At 44.2% G+C, this 25971-nt stretch overlaps 1 protein-coding gene across 8 annotated transcripts in view; it reads left to right on the top strand.

Moving 5' to 3' along the window:
- SECISBP2 (SECIS binding protein 2) overlaps positions 1-25971 on the top strand; it is a 47363-nt gene that overhangs the window by 7607 nt on the left and 13785 nt on the right. For 4 of the 8 annotated variants that reach the window (XM_038527318.1, XM_038527317.1, XM_038527316.1 and 1 more), the window contains exons 6-10: positions 2250-2331; positions 3675-3877; positions 6414-6536; positions 7715-7804; positions 9069-9201. In XM_038527318.1, the coding sequence (XP_038383246.1) occupies positions 2250-2331; positions 3675-3877; positions 6414-6536; positions 7715-7804; positions 9069-9201 (631 nt within the window). The remainder of the gene's footprint in view (positions 1-2249; positions 2332-3674; positions 3878-6413; positions 6537-7714; positions 7805-9068; positions 9202-25971) is intronic. The other 4 variants (XM_038527323.1, XM_038527319.1, XM_038527320.1 and 1 more) reach the window with 3 other exon arrangements.

Raw genomic sequence — 25971 nt, 5'->3', positions numbered from 1 at the left:
AGGGCCTGGAGTCGGATTCTGGCACAGGTCCTGCTGCTCAGACAGCCCTTGGTGAATGTCTCACTGCCAGCGTTGCATCTGACAAACGTTTATTGTATAGACACAGAGATTTTTAAAATCAGACTAATATTTCAAACTGCACAAGTAGCCTCTGATTTTTCTAGGTTTTTTATCCATACTTCTTTCGTTGATGAGACCACAAACTGAGCAGAAGTCATCATTGTGTGTTTTGTTTGCCACTTAATGATTTTAAAATATGCATTGTTCCACGTTTGGTCTTGGAAGTTTATTCCATCGAGGTTTCAGGAAGAAAGGTCATCCGGGTATAGTCTCTAGGGTTGCTTCTCCCAAGTTCCTGCTGAAGGAGGGTGGACAGGCAAGGAGGGGGGTACAGAGAAGGAGGGGGGCCTCCCCATCCACCTACCTCTTGAGTGGAGCTGGGATTTGGCTTCCTCAGGTGCTCTTGGGTACCTGGACACTGACGCCCAGAGGCAGGCAGCGTGGCTTGTGGTGTGCAGGAGTTACACCATTCCCCACACGTTAGATGCTATCACACCCTGGTGCTTCCCTGTGGCCGGCTGGCTGACGTTGAGGAATCCGTTTCGTTTGGCAGCTGTGTGACCCTTCTGCTGTGTGCGTGGAGTAGCCGAGCCATTGAGGGGCTCCACGTCCATGTCCCTGGTAGTCACTGTATAGTCTAAGCCCGTGAGTAGTCCACATCCCTAGTGGCCTGCGGCGGGATGTGACCGACCTGTCTCATCGTGGTCACTGGTCACACACCTGCATCTGGACACAAAATGAGGCCCATGCTGCTATGTCAGTAGGTGTACAAGACTCCCCGCTCGGGATGTGTTCACATTCTTGAATTATGTGTGCAGTTTAATTTTTCTATCTTGAAGAACTTTTTTCCTCATTAATCCTAGTAGTATCTTTAAACACAAGAAGAGGGGATCCCTGGGTGGCTCAGTGGTTTAGCGCCTGCCTTTGGCCCAGCGTGTGATCCTGGAGTCCCGGGATCGAGTCCCGCGTTGGGCTCCCGGCATGGAGCCTGCTTCTCCCTCCTCCTGTGTCTCTGCCTCTTTCTCTATGTCTATCATAAACAAATAAATAAGTCTTAAAAAAAAAAATTAACACAAGAAGAGTATTTAAAAGAGAATAAACAGTTGACCTTCTGCAGCACGGGTTTGAACTGCACCAGCTGATTTTTTTTTTTTTTTATAAACACAGGACAGGAGCATAAACATGTTTTTTCTCTTTGTGATTCTCTTAACTTTTTTTTTTTTTTAGCTTATTTTACTATAAGAATCTAGTATATGATACATATTGTGTATGGTATGCATGTTAACTCCATGTGATCTGTCAGGGTTCCTGCCAACAGTAGGCTGTTAGTAGTTAGGTTTTTGAGGGGATCAGAAGTTACGTGTGGAGTTTTGACTCGCCAGGGGTTGGCACCCCAACTCCCAATGCTTAAGGGTCACCTGTAATTGTCATCCAAGGAAAACTGTGCTAAGTACTTAAATCTTTTTTTAGTGGTATGTTGTGGGAATTGAGGGGATGCCCCTCAAATTGAGGTTATGTGTATGTATGGGTTTGTGTTTTGAGGTTTTAAAACTTGGCATTTTTCTGTGTTACTAAGTATTTTTTGAAAGCCTGTTGCACTGAATCTTTATGTAACTGTTCTGGGACAGGTTTGCCATGGTGAGCATGTATAATATATGCGTATATATATATATTTTTAAGATTGTATTTATTCATGAGAAACAGAGAGAGAGAGAGGCAGAGACACCTGCAGAGGGAGAAGCAGGCTCCCTGCGGGGAGCCCGATGTGAGACTTGATCCCAGGACCCCTGGATCATGACCTGGACCAAAGGTAGATGCTCAACCGCTGATCCACCCAGGCATCCCCATAGCCTGTTCTTTTAACAAATATGATTTACGGGGCCCCTGGGTGGCATTAGCATATATTTTGGAGATTTTAAGAATGGCAAGGGAAGGTGTATTTAAAAATTAAGTGATTAGGACAGCCCGGGTGGCTCAGTGGTTTAGTGCCGCCTTCAGCCCAGGGCATGATCCTGGAGCCCCATGATCGAGTCCCACGTCGGGCTCCCTGCCTGGAGCCTGCTTCTCCCTCTGCCTGTGTCTCTGCCTCTCTCTGTATCTCTCATGAATAAATAAATAAATAAAATCTTAAAAAAAAATTAAGTGATTATTTTCAACTTGAAATAGTATGATGCTGGTTTGCCTTCTAGGGTGAAGGGGTGGTGAGAAGCACAGATGCAGTGGAGTCTATGACTGGCAGCTCTGTGGCCGATCCCTCCTCATGTACCAGAGGTAAGAGGCATTGCCAGGCCCCCGCTTTCCAAGGTCATTTTTAGCTCAGTACAACAGAAATGTTTTTGGTTTAAAGCCTTCTTTAAGGGATCCCTGGGTGGCGCAGTGGTTTGGCGCCTGCCTTTGGCCCAGGGCGCGATCCTGGAGACCGGGATCGAATCCCACGTCAGGCTCCCGGTGCATGGAGCCTGCTTCTCCCTCTGCCTGTGTCTCTGCGCCTCTCTCTCTCTCTGTGACTATCATAAATAAATAAAAATAAAAAAAAAATAAATTATAAAAAAAAAATAAATAAAGCCTTCTTTAGGACAGTTGATGGGTTGTGGACAAACTGATGTTATTGTGAGAAGCTGGAAGTAAGTACATGAGATCCACGTCAGTGTGCAAGGAGTGTAACGTGGGAGCAAAGAATTCTAAATGAGATGTGTCCACTTTGTCCAGTTAAGGGAGGAATTTAATGAACTCTACTGTCGCGCGTCATGCAGCCTCCGGAAAACGCTGCTGGATGCTCAGGAGGATGAGCGAAGGGAGGCACAGGGAGGATGAGCACAGGGAGGCACAGGGCCCGTTCCTCCTGTCAAGAAAATGGTTTTGATGCTTCAGAGCCCTGAAAGGGTCTTGGGAGCCTCAGACCATGCTTATGGATCTTCTGGTCTGGCTGTCCTGGAAGTGATATGTTCAGAGAGACCTCAGTAATTTTTCTGAGTAGCTGGTTCTAGCAGAAGACATTTTTACAAAACTCTTCCAGGTGTATTCATAAGTGTGTTTTCTTTTGCATTCTCGTGTGGCGTGTGTGGTTCAGTAAAGCCTTCACCTAAGAGGCAGCTTGAATGGCGTGTAGCTCTGGTATGAAAGCAGCCTGACTAGCCTCCTCTCCTGGGGGGATGCCCCAGCTGTCCATGGGGTGCATGGGTTCTGTTCTGTCTGTGGACTTAGGCAGTAGTGCTGTCGTACTGAGACCTGAGCCTAAAGAGAGAGAGAGATCACCTTTTCCTGGGAAGCTGAAGTCAGTGATCCTTGACTTAGTGTCAGTGCTACATAGCAAGGTTAGTGGGGCTAGCGTGTGATCTTTGTCCTTTTAATTTTAGCTGTAGTGTGTCTACCCACCTGCACACCCAAGTTAAAAAATTGCTTTCTAGGGAAATCACACAGCCTGTAAGTTAATTCAGCAAGTGTGTTCCAAGAAGAGAGCTTAGCAAATGCTGTCATTTCCAAGAATGTTCAGAACACCAGTCTAAATTTAATCATGCTCTGAGTAATGATCTCACGTAATACGTGTTTTGAATTTCTAAGTATTTTTATTTTAATGTTGAGATTGTTCAACAACTTTGGTTATCTTTGAGCAGAGTTATCTTGGACACCAATGGGTTATGTTGTTCGGCAGACATTATCTACAGAACGGTCAGCAGCCCCTAAAAACGTTACCTCCATGATAAACCTAAAGATGGTTGCTTCATCAGCAGACCCTAAAAGTGTTAGTATATCACCTCCTGAAGTTTTATCTTCGGATCTTTCCTACAAAGAGAGACATGTCCACCCAGCTAAAAAGGTAGGTGTCACGTTTGCATTATGTTGATCTTCTGTGCGACTGGATAGTCTTTATTTTTCTCAGATCCTCGCAAAGTGTTTCATTCTGTGTTTTAGTTGCTCATTTGAATCAGTTGCATTTTTGTACCTTGAGAAAAATAGAACCTCGGTTCGGGAACACAGCTGGTAGCTTTTAGAGCAAGGGAGATATCTGTCGATTTTATATCTGTGGTCTTCAAACACCTGTGAACCATTTTGAAGTCTGTAAAGGAGAGACACTGGTAGAAGTTCACGCCCTGGTATATAAAGTCCTACCTTTTTTCCCCTAGCCTTTTCATCTTTTACCTACTAGTCACAATAGCAAGACGTTGAACTCCATCTCGTGTGATCATCTGGTGTATGTTACTGACTCAGTTCATTGTAGTGTGTAAGGTAGCATCTCAGGGTCCATTTTTCCTTTTCAAGTCAAATAATTTTAAGCTGTCATTTTTATTGGTCCCTGGATTTATTTCTGTAAGAGCCTTTTTTACTGGTCTAGATTTATTTCTTGATTTTCACTGTGTATGGATACTTTTTTTCAGGTTGAAATGTGGCCATGTTTGTTAGTGCAATGATACCCTGTCTTTTTAAGTATGAGGATAGTTTCTGTCACCCAGAGTGTCATAGACCATCCCCCATAAAGGGGAGCTATGTTGGGGTCTGCTGAGGGAGGGAAAGTGTGCTGCCAACAGTTTCGGTGAGCTCAGACCTGTGTGCCTGTCCTCACGGCTCTGTGAATGATGTGAAGGACGCTAGAGGCTCAGGTGAGACCCACTCCGAGCTCACATGGAGCCGCCAGCTGTGGCCATGTGGGTGCAGGTGTGGGGCAGGTCTCTGGCTGGGGCTGCCCCACAGCCGCCATCTTGCTGTCTGACCACAGTTCCTGATGCGCATTCTTAGAGTTATTATTAACAATTTTGTTTTATTTTCCCAGAACCTTTAAAAAATTTTTTTTTTAAGATTTTATTTATTTGAGAGAGAGGAAGCGTACATGCACAAGCAGGGGGGAGAGGCAGGGAGAAGGAGAAGCAGACTTCCCATTGAGCAGGGAGCCTGATGTGGGGCTCGATCCCAGGACCGAGAGATCATGACAGATCATGACAACAGAAGGCAGGTGCTTAACTGACTGAGCCACCCAGGTGCCCCTAACATTGTTTTTTAGTTATAAAAAGTGTAAGAAAAGTTGATTTTAGAAAAGTTCTAAGGTAGGGATCCCTGGGTGGTGCAGCGGTTTGGCGCCTGCCTTTGGCCCAGGGCGCGATCCTGGAGACCCGGGATCGAATCCCACGTCGGGCTCCCGGTGCATGGAGCCTGCTTCTCCCTCTGCCTGTGTCTCTGCCTCTCTCTCTCTCTGTGTGTCTCTCATGAATAAATAAATAAAATCTTAAAAAAAAAAAAAAAAGAAAAGTTCTAAGGTAAAGACAAGAAAATTTAGATTGCCTGGCATCTTAGAATCCAGAGGATATGCTGCCTGTCATATGTAATGGGAGTGATAAAACATCATGATGGTTTCTCCCTCTGAAACTTCGTGTTGTGAGTTTTTATCACCAAAATAGCAAATGAATGTAATACCACAGAGATCTTATGAACAAGGTCATCTTCCTTTTGTTGCCCACCCTTCGGGAAAGGCTGTGGTAACAACCAGGTGTATGTCCTACCTTGGGCTCCACAGAACGTCAACAAACAGATTTCTCTTGTTTTTTAAGTTTTTTTTTTCTTTGAAACAAAAATGAGACCCTTCTACACATCATCCCTTCAGAGTTGCCTTTTTCACTTAATAAGTTCTCACGGACAGATCTTGTAGGTCAACAGGTAAACACTGTTTTCAGGAGCCCCTGGAGGGTGAGTTCCTGCCTCAGGTAGGGCAGGGCCCGGGCCCACCTGAAAAGGCCCTGCTTTCCTCACGCCTCCATTCTGAGAGAGGAGCGTGGTGCACTCAGGGAGGGATCAGTGCTTTGGAGGGGAGCGGTGAGGAGGGACAGGCTCAAGAGATGGGACGGCTCTTGACCTGGAATGAGGGTGCGGTCCCAGCCTAGCCTGAGTGTGGGCGGATGTACAGAGGCCCTGAGGTTACTGTGCTGCAGGAGGGTGCAAGCAGCAGGGTCACTTCAGTAGGTGTGCGACGGGCCCACACATTTGGCCCACCTGAAGTCTCTACAGGGGATTCAGATATGTGATCAGGTTTAGGGACTACCAGGCCATTATGCTAGAAATGGCACACCCGGGTTTATGAAAAGACTTAAAGGTGGTATGAGAGATGTCAGAATTATCTCTTCTGGCTCAAGTAGGTTATATCCAAATCTACCAGTTTCAAAATAATTGGATAGGACAGTTTTTTCACCAGATTTCTTTTCCTTGAGAAGTACTCTACTGAATGCTGGCTCATTGGAAAACAGAGATGAGGAGCCAGACTCTGAACAAAGTTGCCATGTGGTCAGTTTTCTCTGATTCACAAAGTAAACATCCCATTCAATGTCTAAAAAGCCCATGATTTTTGCTGTGTTTTTTGTTCCATCTAGTCCAAAGCGTCACAGGGTGGCGATCCCGAACAGAATGAAGCCTCAAGAAAGCATAAGAAAAAGAAAGAAAAGTCTAAATCAAAATATGAAGTCTTGACAGTTCAGGAGCCACCAAGGATTGAAGTACATTTACGTTTATTACTCACCTTTTACGACACAGTGAATGGGTCTGTCCTAGTAGAAATTCAGGTTCATTTGGGCTTCCCAAATGAAAATCTCCAGCATTTCCTTGATAGGCTTTGCCCAGTGCTAAAGACAATAGCCGTCCCCTGTTCTCTTCACTTTGGTGGCCCAGCGTGGTGGCTGAGTTGTCGTGGGCACTGGGCGGGTGGGTGCGTGAGGAGTGGAGAGGCAGGAGTCCCTTGTGCAGATCGAGTGGGGCACCTGCCACGGCTCCTACTCCTTAACTATCTTGTTCCCCTGTTTCTTCTTCGCTTTGGCATGCTGGCTTTTGCAGGGTCTCCTTTTCTATCCAGAAATGGTAATATAATGTGCGTCACTCTAGAGGGAAATTAGAATGCCAGAGCTCCATTGTGGGCCCTGGCCAAGAGAATTCCACAGACTTGCAAAACCACCCTGTAAACTTTCCCTGTGGCACTATAAGAAAGGCCCTGTCCTGCGAGGACTTGCCTTGGGTTCAGACTGAGTACCAGACTCAGCAGCCCGGCTCTGGGGGCTCAGCACTGCTGCCTGCCACCCAGGTTGGGGCCAAACCCGAGACTTGACCATGTATCTGGGGGCTCTCGGGACATCTTCTTGAGGACACTAGGGGGTGTATTTGAAGACCTATCACCCTGCCAGAGCCTTATGGCTTGGGCCAACACATAATTCATAGAGTTCTCTTCCCGTAGCCCACATACTCTGAGTCACCTCAGATGCTCACAGAAGGATGTTCTTAAATGACTTCAGTGTCACTGTTAGAGGCCTGTTGCCCTATTTTCTATTTTATTTCTATTTTCCAGCCTGGAAGCAGCACACGAGACAGAGTACTTCCATCTCCTGAGTCTAGACAGTTTCTCTAATGAAAATGCAGTTGAAGGCTGGGTGCTTGAACACTCTTGTGCCTGGGGTGGGGGCTCAGGCACCCACGTCCTTGGGGCCCCTGCCTGCTGCTCTCCAGGGCAGCGGGATTAGATTTTAAATCTGTTGGTAAGAGTGAAACAGTTAGGGGCTGTTGAGATCCCCTTGAGAGCACTGTGGGAGCTTGTCATAGATGCAGAACAGGAGCAGGGAAAAGCTTGCACGTGGGCACATTGATTCTCGTGATCCGCAATGAGCTAAAGGGTGTGTGGTTTACTTAGGATGCCGAGGAGTTCCCCAATCTGGCAGTTGCGTCTGAAAGAAGAGACAGAGTAGCATCTCCGAAATTTCAATCCAAACAGCAGCCACAGGTAATTTTTAGATTGACCTTGTCCTTGATTTAGGCTTAACTTTTCTCGCTCAACTAAACTCTTGACAAAAACTACTTTCCAGACTTTTTTATGCACCAAGAGAGCTGGTTTAGTTTTGATCCCTTACTTCGTTGGAGAATCATACCCAGTGTATTGAAATAAAATTGCTCTAAGCCCAAACATTCTGTCACCTTCACAAGAAGACTTGGTAGCTGCCGCTGCTGCATCAGAAAGGATGGCAGCACGTGCTACCTGGGGATCTTAGAGGACTTCCTTTGTGAGGCAGCAGTGTCTGAACAAACTGGGGAGAGCCATCAGAGTTCACTCTAAGCGGTCAATACAAGGTGAAGAGAGGACTCCCCTTGAGCCCCAGCTCTGTGGTAGGTTCAGGGATGAACTCGTGACTCGTCACCCAGATGGAGAACTTGCACACTTGGCCCCATTCCTCAGCTCATCTCTAGCATCTTCATTGTCATTTGGCCTTCCGAAGTGGGGTCATTATTTTTATGTTGGTGAGAAGTTCTAAACCCTTGTGCACCTTAGTTTGAATTCCCATGGTACAGTTTGGACCTTTTGCATGCCTGTCTGTGGAGGACCCTGTAACCTACTAGTGTGGCACTCTGTGCTCACACTTTAATGTGGGCCCTCAGCCAGGCAGCAGAGCAGGAGTCAATGTGCCAGAGCACATGCGTGCAGTGGCTTGCCTGCACAGCCTTTCACACAGCCTCAGAACCCAGGTCACAGTTATTTCAGAAATAGCAGTTGTTTCAATATATCACACTTCATGCCTAAATTTAATACCTGCTTGTGTGTATTTTGGACTTGTGTAAATTCTTGGTTGTATCTCCATGATTTCATGGCATTCGATTGGCTCCCCTAGGCAGTCAGAGGTTGAGTGGTACTGGTGAGGCAAAACACCAACAGTTAGCCCCACACACAAACTGCTGTTGCCAGAGACTTCCCATGAGTCTTGATTTGGTACCTGTAGGTGTATGCTCTTATTCACAATGTGGTGTAGCCAGGGATGGAGCTCATCTGATACAAACCCAGGGTTATGGGAGAAGGAGGAAACAACCATGCCAGTCATATTGAGAGATAATATGGGATTATCTAGGGCTTCCTTTAATTAATTTTTAGAAGATTTTTACAGTCACTATGAATAGTTTTTATTTTTTATATCATTATATCTTTTTGTTATAGAAAGAAAAACACAGTTTGTGAAAAACATTATCCTAAGGAAACTTCTGATTTTTTAATTCTATAGAATAATTTTAAAAATAGTGGAAAGAAGAGCCAACTTCCGGTACAGTTGGATTTAGGGGGAATGCTAGCAGCCCTGGAAAAGAAGCAGCACTCCCAGAGCTCGAAGCCGTCCTCCAAACCTGTGGTGTTCTCAGGTAAGAGTCTGTCCATCTCAGATAAATGGCTAGAGGTCTTTCAGGTAGACTGCTCTGTGACTGTCTGATTTTTTTTTTTTTTTTTTTTTTTTTTTTTTTGACTGTCTGATCTTTAATCAAAAGTGTGTGTATATAGTCAGAACAGCATGGTCCTAAGATGAAGAGAAAGATACTAAATGGAATGGCTTGGGAGTCCAGAAGTAAACCCATGTATCTATGGCCAGTGGATTTTTGACCAGAATGTGTTCATTAAAAGAATAAGAAACAGTTTTGAAAAATGGTGCTGGGACAACTGGATTTTTCCACACGCCAGAGAAAGCTGGGCTCCTGCCTCACACCATATGCAATAGTTAAAATGGAGTGATGACCTAAATATAAGAACTAAGCTCATAAAACCCTAAGAAGAAAACAAAGGTGGGGCTCCTGGGTGGCTCAGTTGGTTAAGCACCCGATTCTTGGTTTCAGCTCAGGTTGTGACCTCAGGTTGGGCTCTGCACTCAGCAGGGAGTCTGCTTGAGATTCTCTCTCTCCCTCTTTCAAAAAAAAAAAAAAAAGCAAGGGTAAATTTCATGACTTATGATTAAGCAGTGAATTTTTAGCTGGGACACCAAAAGCACAGGCCACAAAAGAAAAAACAGTTAAATAGGATTTCATCAAAAACAAGAACCTTACGTGTACCAGCTGACATTGTCAAGAAAACAGAAAAGTAATTTACTTACAGAAAGTGAGAAAATGTTTGTAAATCACATGTCTGATAAGGATTTGGTGTCCAAAGATCTGTGAACTCCTCCTACAACTCGATAATAAATACCCACTAAAAAATCGGCAAAGGACTTGACATGGCTCTACACGGAGATGCACAGGTGGCCAGTAACACATAAAAAGATGCTCAGCAGCATTAGTCATCAGACGAATGTGAGCCAGTGCTGCACTGAGATAGTTCTTTGTTCCTGCTGTGGTAGCCGTGGTGGGAAGACACGGGAAATAGCAGGTGTTGGTGAGGATTTGGAGGAAGTGGAGACCCCTGGGAAATGGGGAAGCATGAGACTACTTGGGGAAGCAGTCTGGCAGCTCCTCAGAATGCTAGATGGAGTGTTGCCATGTTGCCCAGCAATGCCACTGCCTGTGTACGCCCAGAGGAGTTGAAAATGAAGACCCAGACGCTTGCAAGGCAGTGTTCACAGCAGCATTATTCCAAGCGGCGAAAAGTGGAAACACCCCCACTTGCTTATCAGCCCAAATGGCTAAACAGTCCAGCCCGACCGCCGACTGCCACTTGGCCTTAAAAGAAAGGAAGTTCTGCCAGAGTGGATAAACATGAAAGCGTTCTGCTAATGGAGTAAGCCAGCACAAAAGGGCACGTGCTACATGAGAGATCTAGATTAGACAGTCACAGGAAGTAGATTAGAGGGTACCTGGGGTGGAGGGTATGGGACTTTTTGGTGGGGACAGACTTTCAGTTTGGGGCATGGAAAACTTTGGGGACTAGGTGGTAGTGAGGGTTGCACAACACAGTGAGTGTGATTGGTGTTCCTGGGTTGTGTACTATGGAATAGTTAACATGCTAAGTGTTGATGAATTACTTACGTAGGATGACTTTAGGAAATGGCAGTTAAGTGTTGCACACTCATGTGCTCACGGGCCTAAAATATTTACTCTCTGGCCCTTTAAGGAAAAGCTGGCTGACCCTGACCTAACCACCTATCAATGTTTTATTTTATTTTTTGCTGCCTTTCAAAGTTGCAGACCTTGGTTGCTATCACCTCTAATAAAGGTTGCAGGCATATCACTGACTAGAGCTCATGGTTCTTTTTGTCTTCGGAGGTGAAGCATGCATTAGTGAAATGCACAGATCTTAGGTAAGCCCTTTGCAAGGTCACCCAAGCCCCCGTCAGCACCCTTGGAAGCTCCCTGCACCCCACCCAGCAAGTCCCTACGTGTCCCCAGGCAGCCACCTGCGGATTCTTTGTCTGCCAGACTTCCTTTTTCCTGCTAGAGCTTTGTAGAAATGGGATCTTATAATATATGCTCCTTTGATTAAGGCTTTCTTCACTCATCAAGCGGGTTTTGAGATTTACTCCTGTTGTACAGAGTTCCTTTTTGGCTTTTTTTGGATGTGAAATTCAAGTAACATAAAACCCATTTAAAGGCGTACAGTTCAGTGGCATGGAGTTCGTCCCCAGTGTTGTGTGGCCTTGTTCTCTCTGGTTCCACACTTTCACCCTGGCAAAAGGAGACCCCTGCCCGCTGAGCTCCCCGTTTCCCCAGCTCCCAGCAACCCCCAGTGTGCATTTTCTCTTTGGCTTTGCCTGTTCTGATGCATTACATAAATGGAATGGTGCAGTTTGTGACCTTTTGTGTTGGTCTGTTTTCCCTTGGCAGAGCGTCTTTGATGTTCATCCATGTTCTTGCATCAGCATCTGGCTAGTTTTTATGTCTGAATCCTGTTCCATCGCCACAGTTTGTTTCCCCATTTGCCCACTGATGGGCATTTAAATTGTCTCCACCTTTTAGCTCTTGTGAGTAGTACTTTTATGACTATTCAGGTAGCAGTATTTGAGTATCTGTTTTTGATTCACTTGGGAGTGGAGCTGCTGGGCCACGTGGTAGGGATATATTTAGTTTATAAATTGCCGTACTGCTTGTGTGCTGTTTTACACTCGTCAGTAATGTGTGCAAGCTCTAGTGCTTCTGCATGCTCACCAATATGATGATCATGGTGATCTTAATTGTAGCCTTTCTAGGGGGGATCGGGGTGGAGTTGGCATATTTTTGAAGCTAAAAATTCGAAATGCTGTTTCTCGTGTGGATTGTTTTTGTACGGGTTGCTGAATGGTATGTGGTGAGCAGTTTCTAAATACCATTCTCATGGCTATAGCAGAAGGAAGTTTATGTGGCAGTTCCTTAGTGGCGTTTATTACCAGCTCAGCATACAACCTTAAAATTCTGAACGTAGCTAATTTAGCTGAAGCACAGTGGTTGAGGCAGTGGTAGACAGGGTGTCCCTCAGCCCACTGTTCCTCCCTCACGCTGCATCCCCAGGGCCACCTGCAGCTGCACAATTGGGAGTGCACAGAAAGCACAGGCCCTGGACATGTCTCAGACTTTGGGCAGGTGCAGTGAAGTCACTGGGGTGGAGTTGGGCTTGGGGAAGAGGTGTTTTTAACTAGCTCACAGTAGGATTTTTTGTTTCGTCCTTGTTTTGTACTTTGCATTATGGAAAATAATCAAAAGTAGAGAGAGTGCAGTGAACCCTACCATTTGCCTGTTACCTAGCTCCAGCAGTTATCAACATTGTGCCACTCTTGTTGTGTCTGTGACTTCACATTTTATATTTCTGGAGTGCCTTAAAGCAAGTGGTAGGTGTTCCATCGTTTCCCTGTATGTGCCCTGTTGGCATGTCTGATGGTGGTGGTGTGCTTCACTGGACCACCCCCCCGCCGGCCTCTCACAGCATTTATGCTTGTTTCTCACTAGTGTCTGGTGTCCAGTCTGTGTTTACATTTCCTTAGTTGTCTCGGTGATGTTGGTAATTTTATCCATGTCAGTTTCCATGGTTGGGTAGGTGGCAAGTCTGAGTGACTGTACCAGAGCTTGGGACCCCTGTCCCCTGGGTGACTCTTCCCTGATGAGTGTTGCTTTCCTCAGCTCATTTGGGAAAGGCCTGCAGGGCTCTCTGATTGTGTGTGGTTCTCAGACCAGTCCAGGTGCTTAGTAGGAGCTGGTAATTTATGGGTCACCTGTGGGCAGTCAGCTTTTCCTTGGCAGTTGGCTTTGGGCTCGTTCTGTTTTTTTTGATGAGGTGGTGAGTCAGGTGTGGCCACAAGAAGGGGTGGAAGAGAGGCTCAAGAAAACAGTTTATTGTAGTCCCAGGTCCTACAGACAGGAGGCACAGCCACCTGCACAAGCACCGGGGTAGACAGCAGGCAGAGGTCAGAAGCGAGGGGAGGGCGTTAGGCCAGAGCCTTTGTTGGGGTTTCTGTGGGCAGGGAAGGGCGGACTGTTTAGCACTGGCCAGTTTGATTCCTTTCAGTGAGCTCTGAGCTAGAGGTAACTAGTGGCCTGGCCCCTGGCCCTGGGATGACTAAAGGATCCTGCCTCCAGGGTGCAGGGGCCAGATGGAGGAGGTCTGGCTCTGGGTGGGTTAGCTTGCATATCGAAGTTGCTTTGCAGCCTGGAGCCTTTGGTCTCTCTAAGAATTGGCTATCTCTGGAGGGCACTCTTTTTTAACTGGAAGCCTTTAAGATGTGAAAACATCGTAATACACAGCAAATGCACAAACACAATGCAGGGCTTACTCCTAGGTCACAGCAGAAGTTATCTTAGCCTGTTGTTTTCCGGAGCAGAAATTCAAGTAACCTACATCACACTCAGAAATCTGGAAGATGTGCAGCCGGCCCTCCTCTGGCGCAGAATGTAGTTCCCTGGGGAGGCTGCAGGGGGTGTGTGTAAGCTGTTGACTGAGCTCTCCAGATCCTTACTTCACTCACAAGGCAGAGGAAACCAGCCTGAGAGGCACTGTGTGGGGCTTTTCCCACTGGGTTCAAGTTGGATCTATTTGATGGAATTGTGTGTGAAATAGTTTAGCAAAGAATGGGAGACCCCAGTGAGATCAGGATTTCTTTTTTTAAAGAAGCCACTTATATTTTGGTTTGTAAAACTCATAGAGGTGAAGGAGTAATAGAAACTTTAGGGCAGCCCTGGTGGCTCAGCAGTTTGGCGCTGCCTTTGGCCTGGGGTGTGGTCCTGGGGACCCGGGATCCAGTCCCGCGTTGGGCTCCCTGCCTGGAGCCTGCTTCTCCCTTTGCCTGTGTCTCTGCCTCTCTCTCTCTCTCTCTCTCTGTGTGTGTGTGTGTGTGTCTCTCATGAGTGAATAAATAAAATCTTTAAAAAAAAAAAAAACAAAAAAAACAACTTTACAATTGGCAAGTCAGGAACCAAGAAGGTAATTGTATAATCACGTATGACTAAAAAATACATAGTACAGATGGTCAGATCATTCTAAGATATTTTTAAAAGGCAAATTTTATATTTTCCGATTCAAGTCACATAGTTTCGGGTTGAATTTTGAGGCTGAGATTTTGATAATATTGAAATGATATTTTGGCCAGAATCTGAAGAATGCCCACATCCAGATGTGCCCATCACCTTCCCTTTTGACATTACAACTGGAACCCTCTTTGCCAGGAAAAGTGAAAACCAGTTAAGAGGAATTTGGGGTTTCTCTTTCTTTGTAGCTGAGCCAGTGTGAGGTGACCCCTGTGCCGTGCTTTCAGTCCAGCACACAACCTCACTCAGGGCTTTTGGCTTGAGTCTTTCCTGGATTCCAGATCAGGTCTCCCTGTCGGCTACCAGGGCAATGAGGATATACCTGCTTTTACCAGCAGCAATGGCAGGAGGAGCCCTGGCTACTTAGCAGACGACGCCTTGGAACCCGAGGTGTGTTTCTTTGAGACTACTGCAGTCACGTTTTTCTTTTTTATCCAGCCTGATGGCCTCTGCCTGTTGACTGGGGTGTTTTGTTGACTAGGGTGTTTCCTTTGTTCACATTTAATGTAATTGTTACTGTGGTTGGATTTATGTTCAGTGTTTTGCTGGGTTTTTTATTCTCTCCTGTCATCTTTGTTCCTCTTCAACTGTTGTCTTTTATGTTAAGTAAATAATTTTTATTATTTACAGAGATGGCAGGGGCAGAGGGCGAGGGAGAGAGAATCTTTTTTTTTTTTTTTTAAATTATTTTATTTATTCATGAGAGACACAGAGAGACAGAGAGAGGCAGAGACACAGGCAGAAGGGGAAGCAGGCTCCATGCAGGGACCCTGACATGGGACTCGATCCTGGGTCTCCAGGGTCACACCCTGGGCTGCAGGCAGCGCCAAACCACTGTGCCACCGGGGCTGCCCGGAAAGAGAGAATCTTAAGCAGGCTCCACACCTGGTGCTCGATCCCAGGACCTGAGCTGAAATCAAGTCTACTCTTAACTAACTCTTAACTTGACTAACTCTTAACTTGACTCTTAACTTGAGCCACCCAGGTGCCCCAAGTAAATATTTTTAGACTACCATTTTGATACCTTCATTTGTTTTTTCTTTAAAAATGATTTTCCTGAAAACTAGGAAAGTAAGTGGTTGCTCCTGAATGAGGACAGTGATTGCTCTAGGAATTACAGTATACATCTGAGTTTCTGCACTGGAGAAACTTTACTCCAGTACAACTCTTCTCTCCCTCTCTCTCTGTTTGGGCTGTTGTTTCACCTATATAAGTTAAAACAATACAGTGTTGGCAGGATTGCTTTGTGCAGCCACGTCTTTTGAAGAAACCTAAGACAAGGAATGAGAAATGTATGTTTATCAGCTTCCTGTTCACAATTTTTAGTGTTCTGTGTTTGTCTCTTTGGAGTCTGTTACTGTCCAGGGGGCTCCTCCTTTAGCATTTCCTCTTGTATCATACAGGAGTTCTGCTAAGCAGCAAATTCTCTCATGCTTTGTTTGTCGGGGAATGTCATTATTTTGCATTTAGTTTTGGAAAGATGGTTTTGCTGGATATAGAATTCCTGCGTGGCAGTTTTTCTCCCCTAGTGCAGGTGTACGTTGGAGATACTGTGGGTTTGGTTCCAGACCATTGCAATAAAGTGAATATTGCAGTAAAGGAAGTCAGATTAATTTTTGGTTTCCCAGTGCATGTAAAAGTTATGTTTACACTGAACTGTAATCTATTAAGTGCAGCAGTGTTATGTCTAAAATAAAACAATGTATATACTTTAATTAAAAAATATTTCTAAAAAATGCCAACCCTCATCTGAGCTTTCAGGAGCCATAATCTTTTTGCTAGTGGAGGGCCTCATCTGATGTTTAAGGCTGCTGACCATCAGGGTGATAGTGGCTGTGGCCATTTCTGAAAATAAGACAGTGAAGTTTGCTGCATGGATTGACTCTTCCTTTCGTGAATGATTTCTTCGTAGCATGTAATGCTGTTTGGTAGCATTTTACCCACAGTAGGACTTCTTTCAAAACTTGAGTCCCTCCTCTCAAACCCTGCCATTGCTTTACAACTACATTCACGTGACAGTTTAAATCCTTCATTGTCATTTCAACAGTCTTCACGGCATCTTCACCAGGAGTAGATCTCATCTCGAGAACCCACTTTCTTTGCTCTTCTTTAAGAAGCAACCCCTCATCTGTTTAAGTTTTATCCTGAGATTGGGGGCAGTTCAGTCTATCTTCAGACTATACTTCTGATCCTGGTTCTCTTGCTGTTCCTATATCTGCAGTGACTTCCTCCAGGAAAGTCCTGAACCCCTTCAAGCCATCCATGAGAGCTGGAATCAACTTCTTCCAAACCCTTATGAATGTTAATATTTTGGCTTGTTCCAGATGGCGAATCCTTTTCAGGATGTTTTCAGTTCACTCTGCCTAGACCCATCGGAGCAATCAGCATCTATGGCCACGATAGGCCTATGAAATGTAATTCTTAAATAATAAGATTCAAAAGTCAAAATCACTCCTTGATCTATGGGCTACAAAATAAATTTTTTGTTACCAGGCATGAAAACAATCTTGATAGTTAGTTAATCTCATCAGAGCTCTTGGATGGGTGACTAATTGCACTGTCAATGAACAGTTATATTTTGAAAAGAATCTCTATAGCTGAGCAATAGGTGCCCCCCCCCCCCCCCCCCCCCCCCCGCCCCATGGGCTTAAAATAGTCAGTGAACCATGTTGTAAACAGCTGTGCTGTCTCCAGGCTTTAATGTCCCCATTTAAAGATCACAGGCAAAACAGATTTAGCATAATTCTTTTTTTCTCTCAATTTCAGTATACTTAGCATCCAGTGTTACATTAGTTTCGAGGGTACATTATAGTTATTCAACAATTCTATACATTACATAGTGCACATCACGATACATATATTCTTAAGCCACTTCACCCATTTCATCCAGTCCCCTACCCACCACTCCTCTGGTATCCATCATTTTGTTCTGTATAATTAAGAGTTTGTTTTTCTTGTTTTTTTACTTTCTTTAAATTTCACATGAGTGAAATCGTGTTGTTTTTCTTGACTTATTTATTATTATGCTCTCTAGATCTATCCTGTTGTTGCAAATGGCAAGATTTCCTTTTTTTTCTTTTTATAGTTTAGTAATGCTCCATAATATATATGTATCACTTCTTTATTCATCTCTCAGTGGACATTTGGGTTGTTTCTGTAATTTGGCTGTTGTAAATACTGTTGCAGTAAATATAGTAGTACATCTATCTTTTTGAATTAGTGTTTTTGTATTCTTTCATTAAATATCCAGTAGTGGAATTACTAGATCATAGGGTAATTCTATTTTTAATTTTCTGAGGAATCTCCATACTGTTTTCCAGAGTGACTATACTACTTCGCATTCCCACCAACAGTGCATGAGCTTTCCTTTTTCTCTACATCCTTGTGAACAGTTGTTTCTTGTGGTTTTGATTGTAGCCATTCTGACAGGTGTGAGGTAATAGCTCATTGTTTTGATTTGCATCTCCCTGATGATCAGTGATATGGAGCGTCTTTTCAAGTGTCTGTTGGCCATCTGGATGTCTTTTTTGGAGAAATGTCTGTTCATGTCTTCTGTCCATTTTAATTGGATTATTTGTTTTTTTGGTGTAGCAGTTCTTTATATATTTTGAATACTAACCTTTTATCAGATACGTCTTTTGCAAATATCTTCTCCCATTCAGTAGTTTGCCTTTTAGTTTGTTGACTCCTTCACCGAACAGAAGCTTTTTATTTTGGTGTGGTCCCAGCAGTTTATTTTTGCTTTTGTTTCCCTGGACTTAGGAGACATATCTAGAAAAATGTTGCTATGGCTGATGTCAGAGAAATTACTGCCTGTATTCTCTTCTAGGATTTTTATGGCTTCAGGTCTCACATTTAGGTCCTTCATCCATTTTGAATTTAATTTTGTGTATAGTATAAGAAACTAGTTGTTTCATTATTTTGCATGTAGCTCTCCAGTTTTCCCAGCATTATTTGTTGAATGCTTAATCTTTGTTGAAGAGACCATCCTTTCCCCATTGTATATTCTTGCCTTCTTTATTGAAGATTATTAGCCATATAATTTTGGGTTTATTTCTGGGTTTTGATCTGTGTTTCTTTTTTTGTGCTAGTACCATACTGGTTTTCTTTGTTTGCTTTTTTTTTTTATTTATTTTTTTTTTTTGGTTGGTTGGTTTTTTTTTTAAGATTTTATTTATTTTAGAGAGAGGGAGAGGAAGAGGGAAACAATCTGAGGCAGGTTCTGCACTCATAAAAGGCTTGATCCCACCAAACCTAAGATCACAACCTGAGCTGAAACCAAGAGTTAGATGCCTAAGTGACTGCCACCTATGGCTGTAGTACCGTGCTGTTTTGATTACCATAGCTTTGTAGTATAACTTGAAGTCTGGGATTGTGACGCTTCCAGTTTTGTTCTTCTTTTTTAAGATTACTTTGGCTATTAGGGTCTTTGGTTCCATTCAAATTTTAAACTTATTTGTTCTTGTTCTGTGAAAAATGCTGTTGATATTTTGACAAGGATTGCATTAAATATGTAGATTGCTTTGGGTAATACGGACATTTTAATAGTATTTATCCTCATCCATAAGCATAGAATATCTTTCCATTTGTTTGCATTATCATCATTTTCTTTAGTCTGTTTTATAGTTTTCACAGTACACATGCCTTTTACCTCCTTGGTTAAGTTTATTCCTAGGTATTTTATTATTATTATTATTTTTTTTAATCTTTTTTTTTTTAATTTTATTTATGATAGAGAGAGAGAGAGAGGCAGAGACACAGGCAGAGGGAGAAGCAGGCTCCATGCACCGAGAGCCCGATGTGGGATTCGATCCCGGGTCTCCAGGATCGCGCCCTGGGCCAAAGGCAGGCGCTAACCCGCTGTGCCACCCAGGGATCCTGGTATTTTATTATTTTTGATGCAATTGTAAATGGGTCTGTTGTCTTAATTTCTCTTTTATGCTATTTCATTATTTAGTACATAGAAATGCAATGGATTTCTATACATTGGTTTTTGTGTCTTGCAACTTGATGGAATTTATTTATTCTAGCTCTTTTTGGTGGAGTCTGGGTTTTTCTTTATATAGTATATCATCTGCTAATAGTGAAAATTTGACTTCTTCCTTACCAAAGTGGAAGACTTTATTTCTTTTCATTGTCTGATTGCCGTGGCTAGGATTTTGGGTACTATGTTGAATAAAAGTGGTGTGACATCCTTTTCGTGTTCTTGACCTTAGGGGAAAGCTCACAGTTTTTTTGTTTTTAAAGATTTTATTTATTTATTCATGAGAGAGAGAGGTAGAGACACAGGCAGAAGGAGAAGCAGGCTCCCTGCAAGGAGCCTGATGCGGGACTCGATCCCAGATTCCAGGATCACACCCTGAGCCAAAGGCAGACACTCAACTGCCGAGCCACCCAGGCATCCCAAGCTCACAGTTTTTCACCGTTGAGTGGGGTTAGCTTTGGGTTTTTTTATATGGCCTTTATTATGTTGAGGTATGTTCCCTCTAAACCTACTTTGTTGAGGGTTTTTATCATGAATGGATTTTGTGTTTTGTCAAATGCTTTTTCTGCATCTACTGAAACGATCGTATGGTTCTTCTTTTATTGATGCATGTTTTGTGTTGATATGTGAATATTGAACCACCCTTGTATCCCAGGAGTAAATCCCACTTGATCATGGTGAATGATTTTTCTAATGTATCGTTGCATTCAGTTTGCTATTTTCTCGAGGATTTTTGCATCTGTGTTCATCAGAGACGCCTGTGGTTCTTCTATTATAGTGTCTTTATCTGATTTTGATGTCATGGTAATGCTGGCCACAGTAAATTTGGAAGTTTTCTTTTCTCTTTTATTTTATTTTTTTAAGATTTCATTTATCTATTCATGACAGACACACAGAGAGAGAGAGAGAGAGAGAGAGAAAATGGCAGAGACATAGGCAGAGGGAGAAGCAGGCCCCATGCAGGGAGCCCTACACGGGACTCGATCCCGGGTCTCCAGGATCACACCCCAGGCCGAAGGCGGCACCAAACCTCTCGGCCATCAGGGCTGCCCTCCTCTTTTATTTTTTAAAATAGTTTGAGAAGAGTAAGTATTAACTCTCCTTTAAATGTTTGACAGAATTTGGGCAGCCCGGGTGGCTCAGCGGTTTAGCCCCGCCTTCAGCCCAGGGCCTGATCCTGGAGACCTGGGATGGAGTCCCATGTCAGGCTCCCTGCATGAAGCCTGCTTCTCCCTCTGCCTGTGTCTCTGCTTCTCTCTCTCTCTCTCTCTCTCTCTCTGTGTCTCTCATGAATAAATAAATAGAATCATTAAAAAAAAAATGTTTGATAGAATTTGCCCATGAAGCTATTTAGTCCTGGGCTTTTGTTTGTTGGGAGTTTTTTGATGAGGGATTCAGTTTCATTGTTGGTCTATTCAAATTTTCTATTTCTTCCTGATTTAATTTAGGGAGATTGTGTGTTTGTAGGAATTTATCCATTTCTACTATTTGCCAAATTTATATAGTTTTCCATAATATTCTCTTATAATCCTTTGTATTTCTGTGGTCTTGGTTGTTCTCATCTTTCATTTCTGATTTTGTTGATTTCAGTCCTCTCCCCCCCCCCCCCCCCGCCCCAATGAATCTGACTAAAGATTTATCAGTTTTGTTGATCTTTTCAAATAACCAGCTGCTGGTTTCATTGTTGTATTCTGTTTTTTTTGTTAGTCTCTGTATTATTTATTTCTGCTATAATCTTTATGATTTCCTTCCTTCGGTTTGGGGTTTTGTTTGTTCTTTTTTCTCTCTCCTTATAGGTGTAAAGTTAGGTTGTTTATTTTAGATTTTTCTTCTTGAGGTGGGCCTGTAGTATTGCTATAAACTTCCCTCTTAGAACCACTTTTGCTGTATCCCAAAGATTTTGGACGATTGTATTTTCAATTTCAGTTGTTTCTGTGTACTTTTGGATTTATTTTTTGATTTCTTAGTTGACCCATTCATTGTCATAGCATGTTCTTAATCTTCCATCTTTCCATATTTTTCCTTACGGTTGATTGCTAGTTTCATAGCGTTGTGGTCAGAAAAGATGCATGTTAGGACTTTGAGCTCCTTGAATTTGTTGAGACTTGCTTTGTGCACTAATATGTGATTTATTCTGGAGAACATTTCATGCGCCCTTGAAAAGAATGTACGTTCTGCTGTTTTAGGATGGGATGTTCCGAATATCTATCTATCTATCTATCTATCTATCTATCTATCCATCTATCTATCTTTTGGATCTGTCTGGCCCAGTGTGTCATTCGAAGCCACTGATTCCTTGTTGATTTTTCTGTTTGGATTAGCTATCCATTGATGTTAGTAGGGTGTTAAGTTCCCTACTGTTAATTTATTACTATTGATTACTTCCTTTAGGTTTGTTATTAGCTGCTTTATGTATTTGGGTGCTCCCGTGTTGGGTCCCAAATATTTACAGTTGTTATATCTTCTTGTTTGATTGCCCCCTTTTGTCCGCCTTTTTTTCTTGTCTTTGTCTTAAAGTCTGTTTTGTCTCATATAAGAATTGGTCTCCAGGTTTTCCTTTCACTTCCATTTGCAGGATAAATGCTCTCCCATCCCTGCACTTTGAGTCTGCATGTAGCTTCGGGTCTGAAACGAGTCTCTTGTAGGCAGCGTATAGGTGGGTCTTGATTTTTTATTCACTCTTGTCACCCTCGGTCTTCTGATTGGAGCATTTAGGCCATTTACATTGTTGATAAGTATGGACTTACTGCCATTTTGTTTTTTTTATGGTGGTTTTGTAGTACTTCTCTGTTTCTTCCCTTCTCTCAGGGTTTGCTGGCTTTCTTCAGTTATATACATGGATTCCTTTCTCTTTACTCTTTAAATATCTGTTAGGAGTTTTGGATTTGTGGCTACAGCTAGGTTGGCAAATCACATCTTCTGCAGATAGCAGTCTATCATAAGTTGATGGCCACTTACGTTTGAACCCATCCTAAGAGCACTGAGGCTTTACTCCTCTCTCCATGGTGTGCTAGATACATGGTGTTATACATTACATCCTTTTATTTTGTGAATCCCTTGAATTGTTTTTATAGATATACTTAATTTTACTGCTTTTGTGCTTCCTAAGGACCTTTTTTATTCCTGCTTACGGACTTCCTTTCCCACTCACAGAGACCCCTTTAATATTTCTTGTAGGGCTGGTTTAGTGGTCATGAACTCCTTTAACTTCTGTTTTGGGAAACTGTTTCTCTCTCCTTCTATGCCTATTGACAGCCTTGCTAGATAGTCTTCTCAGCTGCATGTTTTTTCCTTTCAGCACCTTGAATATATCAGGCCATTGCTAAATGTCTGCTGAAAAATCCATGCACGGCCTTATGGGATTTCCCCTGGATGTAACTGTTTGCTCTCTTGCTGGTCTGTTTGTTTGTTTTTTGGAGAGAGAGTGCTGAAGGCAAGGATAACAGAGAGGAAGGGAGGGAGAGAATCTGCCAGTGCAGAATCCACAACCTGAGATCCCAGGACCCTGAGATCCTAACCTGAGCCAAAATCAAGAGTTCGATGATGCTTAATCACCTGAGGCCCCCGTCCCCCAGGTGCACCCCTCTTCCTAGTTCTAAAATTCTGCCTTTACCAGTACTTTCTGCCATTTTATTTTTTTAAAGATTTTATTTATTTATTCATAAGAGACACAGAGAGAGAGGCAGAGACATACACAGAGGGAGAAGCAGGCTCCCTCAAGGAGCCCGATGTGGGACTCCATCCCAGGACCCTGGGATCACGCCCTGAGCCGAAGGCAGATGCTCAACTGCTGAGCCACCCAGGCGTCCCAACTTTTTGCCATTTTAATTACTCAGTATTTTGGTGTGTACCTCCTTGGGTTTATTTTGTGGAAGACTCTTTCTGCCTTCTGGATCTAGATCTGTTTCCTTCCTCAGATTTGGGAAGCTTACAGCTATTATTTCCTCAAGTATATTTTCTGGCCTGTTTTCTCTCTCATCTTCTGGGATTCATGTAATGCAAATGTTATTATGCTTGATGGTGTCTCTTGAGTTCCCTGGGTGTATTTTAATTTCTTACTCTTTTTCTCTTTCCTGTTCAGCTTGCTTGTTTTCCATTGTTCTGGCCTTGAGGTCACTGATGGGTTCTTCTGCTTCCTCTCATCTACCATTTATTCCATGTAGAATATTTTTAATGTTACTTTCTGCGTTCTTCATCTCTGATTGGTTCTTTATATGTTTTCTGTGTCTGTGTCAGGGGTCTCTCTGAGCTCCCCCACTGTTTTCTCAAGTCCAGCGAGGATCTTCATGACCATATCTTCACATTCCCTGCGAGGCATATTACTTATCACCGTTTTTGTGTAGCTCTCTGTGTTGCTGTGATTTTGTCCTGTTCTTTCTGTGGGACATATTCTTCTCTTCTCCTCACTTTGTCTAATTCCCTGTGTCTGTTTCTGTGTGTTGTGTCTCCTATTCCCTCGAGGCTGGCATTTCAGGGGCTGTCTCCTCTGTGTGTGGCGTGTGCCCTGCTCCTGTGGCCTCAGCACTTTTTCCTTCAGTCCAGTGGTCTGCAGTGGCTCTCTTTGCCATTGAGCAGGGTTTGGTTCCTGGGTTAGTGGTGGGCCAGTCTGGGCTGCCTTGGGCTTAGTTGTGTCAGACCAGGTGTTTGCCAGAGCTGTGGTAGGTACCAGACTGCAGGGTGCTTTCCCTGTGTTGTCTCCTGAGAAGCTTTTGTTGGTGGCCAGGCCCTGCAGTGTGGCCAGTTGTCTGACCCCAGCCCTCTGCTGGGGCCACAGGGGGACTGGTGTGTGTGGTTATCTCCCTCTTTTTTTTTTTGTTTTTTTTTCTTAAAAAAAAAAAAAAGAGATTTTATTTATTCATGAGAGAGAGAGAGAGAGAGAGAGAGGCGCAGAGACACAGGTAGAGGGAAGAGCAGGCTCCATGCAGGGAGCCTGACGTGGGACCCGATCCTGGGTCTCCAGGATCGTGCCCCCGGCTAAAGGCTGGTGCTAAACTGCCAAGCCACCCAGGGATTCCCCAATCTCCTCCTCTCTTAGGGACAGGAATCACTGTGGAATGGTGCTGGCCTCTCTCAGGGTTGCTGGCACACTGCTAGGCTTGTGGCACTGATTTGGATGGGCTTGGGCCTAGGGTATGTTGGAGGTGTTAGATTCACAGGAGGACACGGGGACTAGGCTCCTGGTGCCAGCAGGGTGCACACTGGTCCAGCACCGGTGGGGATCTGCAGTGGACAGGGAAATCTGTGGAGGCCCAACCAGGACAGAGAGGCCAGGGCTGCAGAAGAGTAGGGGTGAGGTGCATGGTGCCAGCCAAGGAGGACTCCTGTGGAGGCTGGGATAGAGGGGGGAACGTGCTGTTAATCAAACCAGGAGGGGAGAGTCCACGTTGCTGGTTCCTGCAGGTGTCAGTGTATCTTGGCTGGGGGGTAGGGACAGAAGTGGCACCCACCAGCTCTTGTTCTTGGAGCGTCTCCTAGGGATCCCTGCCCCTGCCACATAGGCTCTGAGAGCAGCAAACAGATGTTCCTCATGTCTACCCCACGTGTTTCAGCCTGCTGCTGCTCAGCTGCTGTGTCTCTGCGAGGCCATTGTGCTGTCTCTCTACGGGCAGGTTGCAGTTGCCTATCACCCTCCAGCTTTCCCAGAGCTGAGCCACTGATTCTTAAAGTTTCAGGTGCTCAGCCCCACTCATTGTAAGAGATCACAATGTTAGGTGAGTCTGGTTTTCAAAGCCAAATGCTATGGTGACTCCTCTTCCCAGTGCAGGTCTTGGTGTGGGTCAGCGCTCTCTGCACCTGGTGCATTTCTCCCTCCTATGGACAGTCCTGAGGGTCCTTTGGGCCCCAGACCGTGTCTCCACCCTTCCTACCCTCTTTGATGTGGCATCTTCTGTACATTTAGCTGTGGTGTGTCTGTTCTGCTAGTCTTTGGGTCCTTTTTCTGGGTTACTTACACTATAGTGGGTTTTACCTAGATGTAACTGTGGGATGAGGTGAGCCTAGGATCCTTTTACTTTGCTGTCTTCCCCAGAAGTAAACTTTAGCATAATTCTTAAAGGCCCAAGGATTTTCGGAATGGTCAGAGAGCATTGGCTTCAACTTAAAGTCACCAACTGCCTTAGTGCCTACAACACACAATCAGCCTATCCTCGGAACCTCTGAAGCCAGGCACGGACTTTTCCTCTCTAAACACACAAGTCCTAGATGACATCTTCTTCCCATGGGAGGCTCTTTCAACCACACTGGCAATCGGTTGGTAGCCGCCTTCGTTAATGATCTCAGCTAGATCTTCTGGATCACTTGCTGCAGCTTCTACACCAGCACTTGCTGCATCGCCTGGCACCTTCATGCCATGGACATGGCTTCCTTCCTTATACCTCATGAACCAGTCTCTACTAGCCTCAGACTTGACTTCTGCAGCTTCCTTCCCTCTCTCAGCCTTCATGGGATTGAACAGAGTCAGGACCTTGCTCTGGGTGAGGCTTTGGTTGAAGGGAACTTTGCAGTTGGTTTGACCTTTTACCCACTAAACGTTTTCCATTATCAGCAGTAAAGCTATTTCACTTTCCTATCAATTGTGTATTTGCTATGCATCTATAATTTCCTTCAGAAACCACCTTCGTATTGAGAGCTGTTTAACACAAGAAGCCTAGCTTTTGGCCCATCTCGGCTTTCAGCATGCCTTCCTTTTGCTGGAACACATAGAGGCCACTGTAGGGTTGTTACTTGGCCTCATTTCA

Source organism: Canis lupus, chromosome 1 (assembly GCF_011100685.1).
Source record: "Canis lupus familiaris isolate Mischka breed German Shepherd chromosome 1, alternate assembly UU_Cfam_GSD_1.0, whole genome shotgun sequence".
NCBI classification, from domain to species: Eukaryota; Metazoa; Chordata; class Mammalia; order Carnivora; family Canidae; genus Canis; species Canis lupus.
Note: the sequence above shows the minus strand (reverse complement) of the source record. Positions and strands in the feature narration are given on the sequence as shown.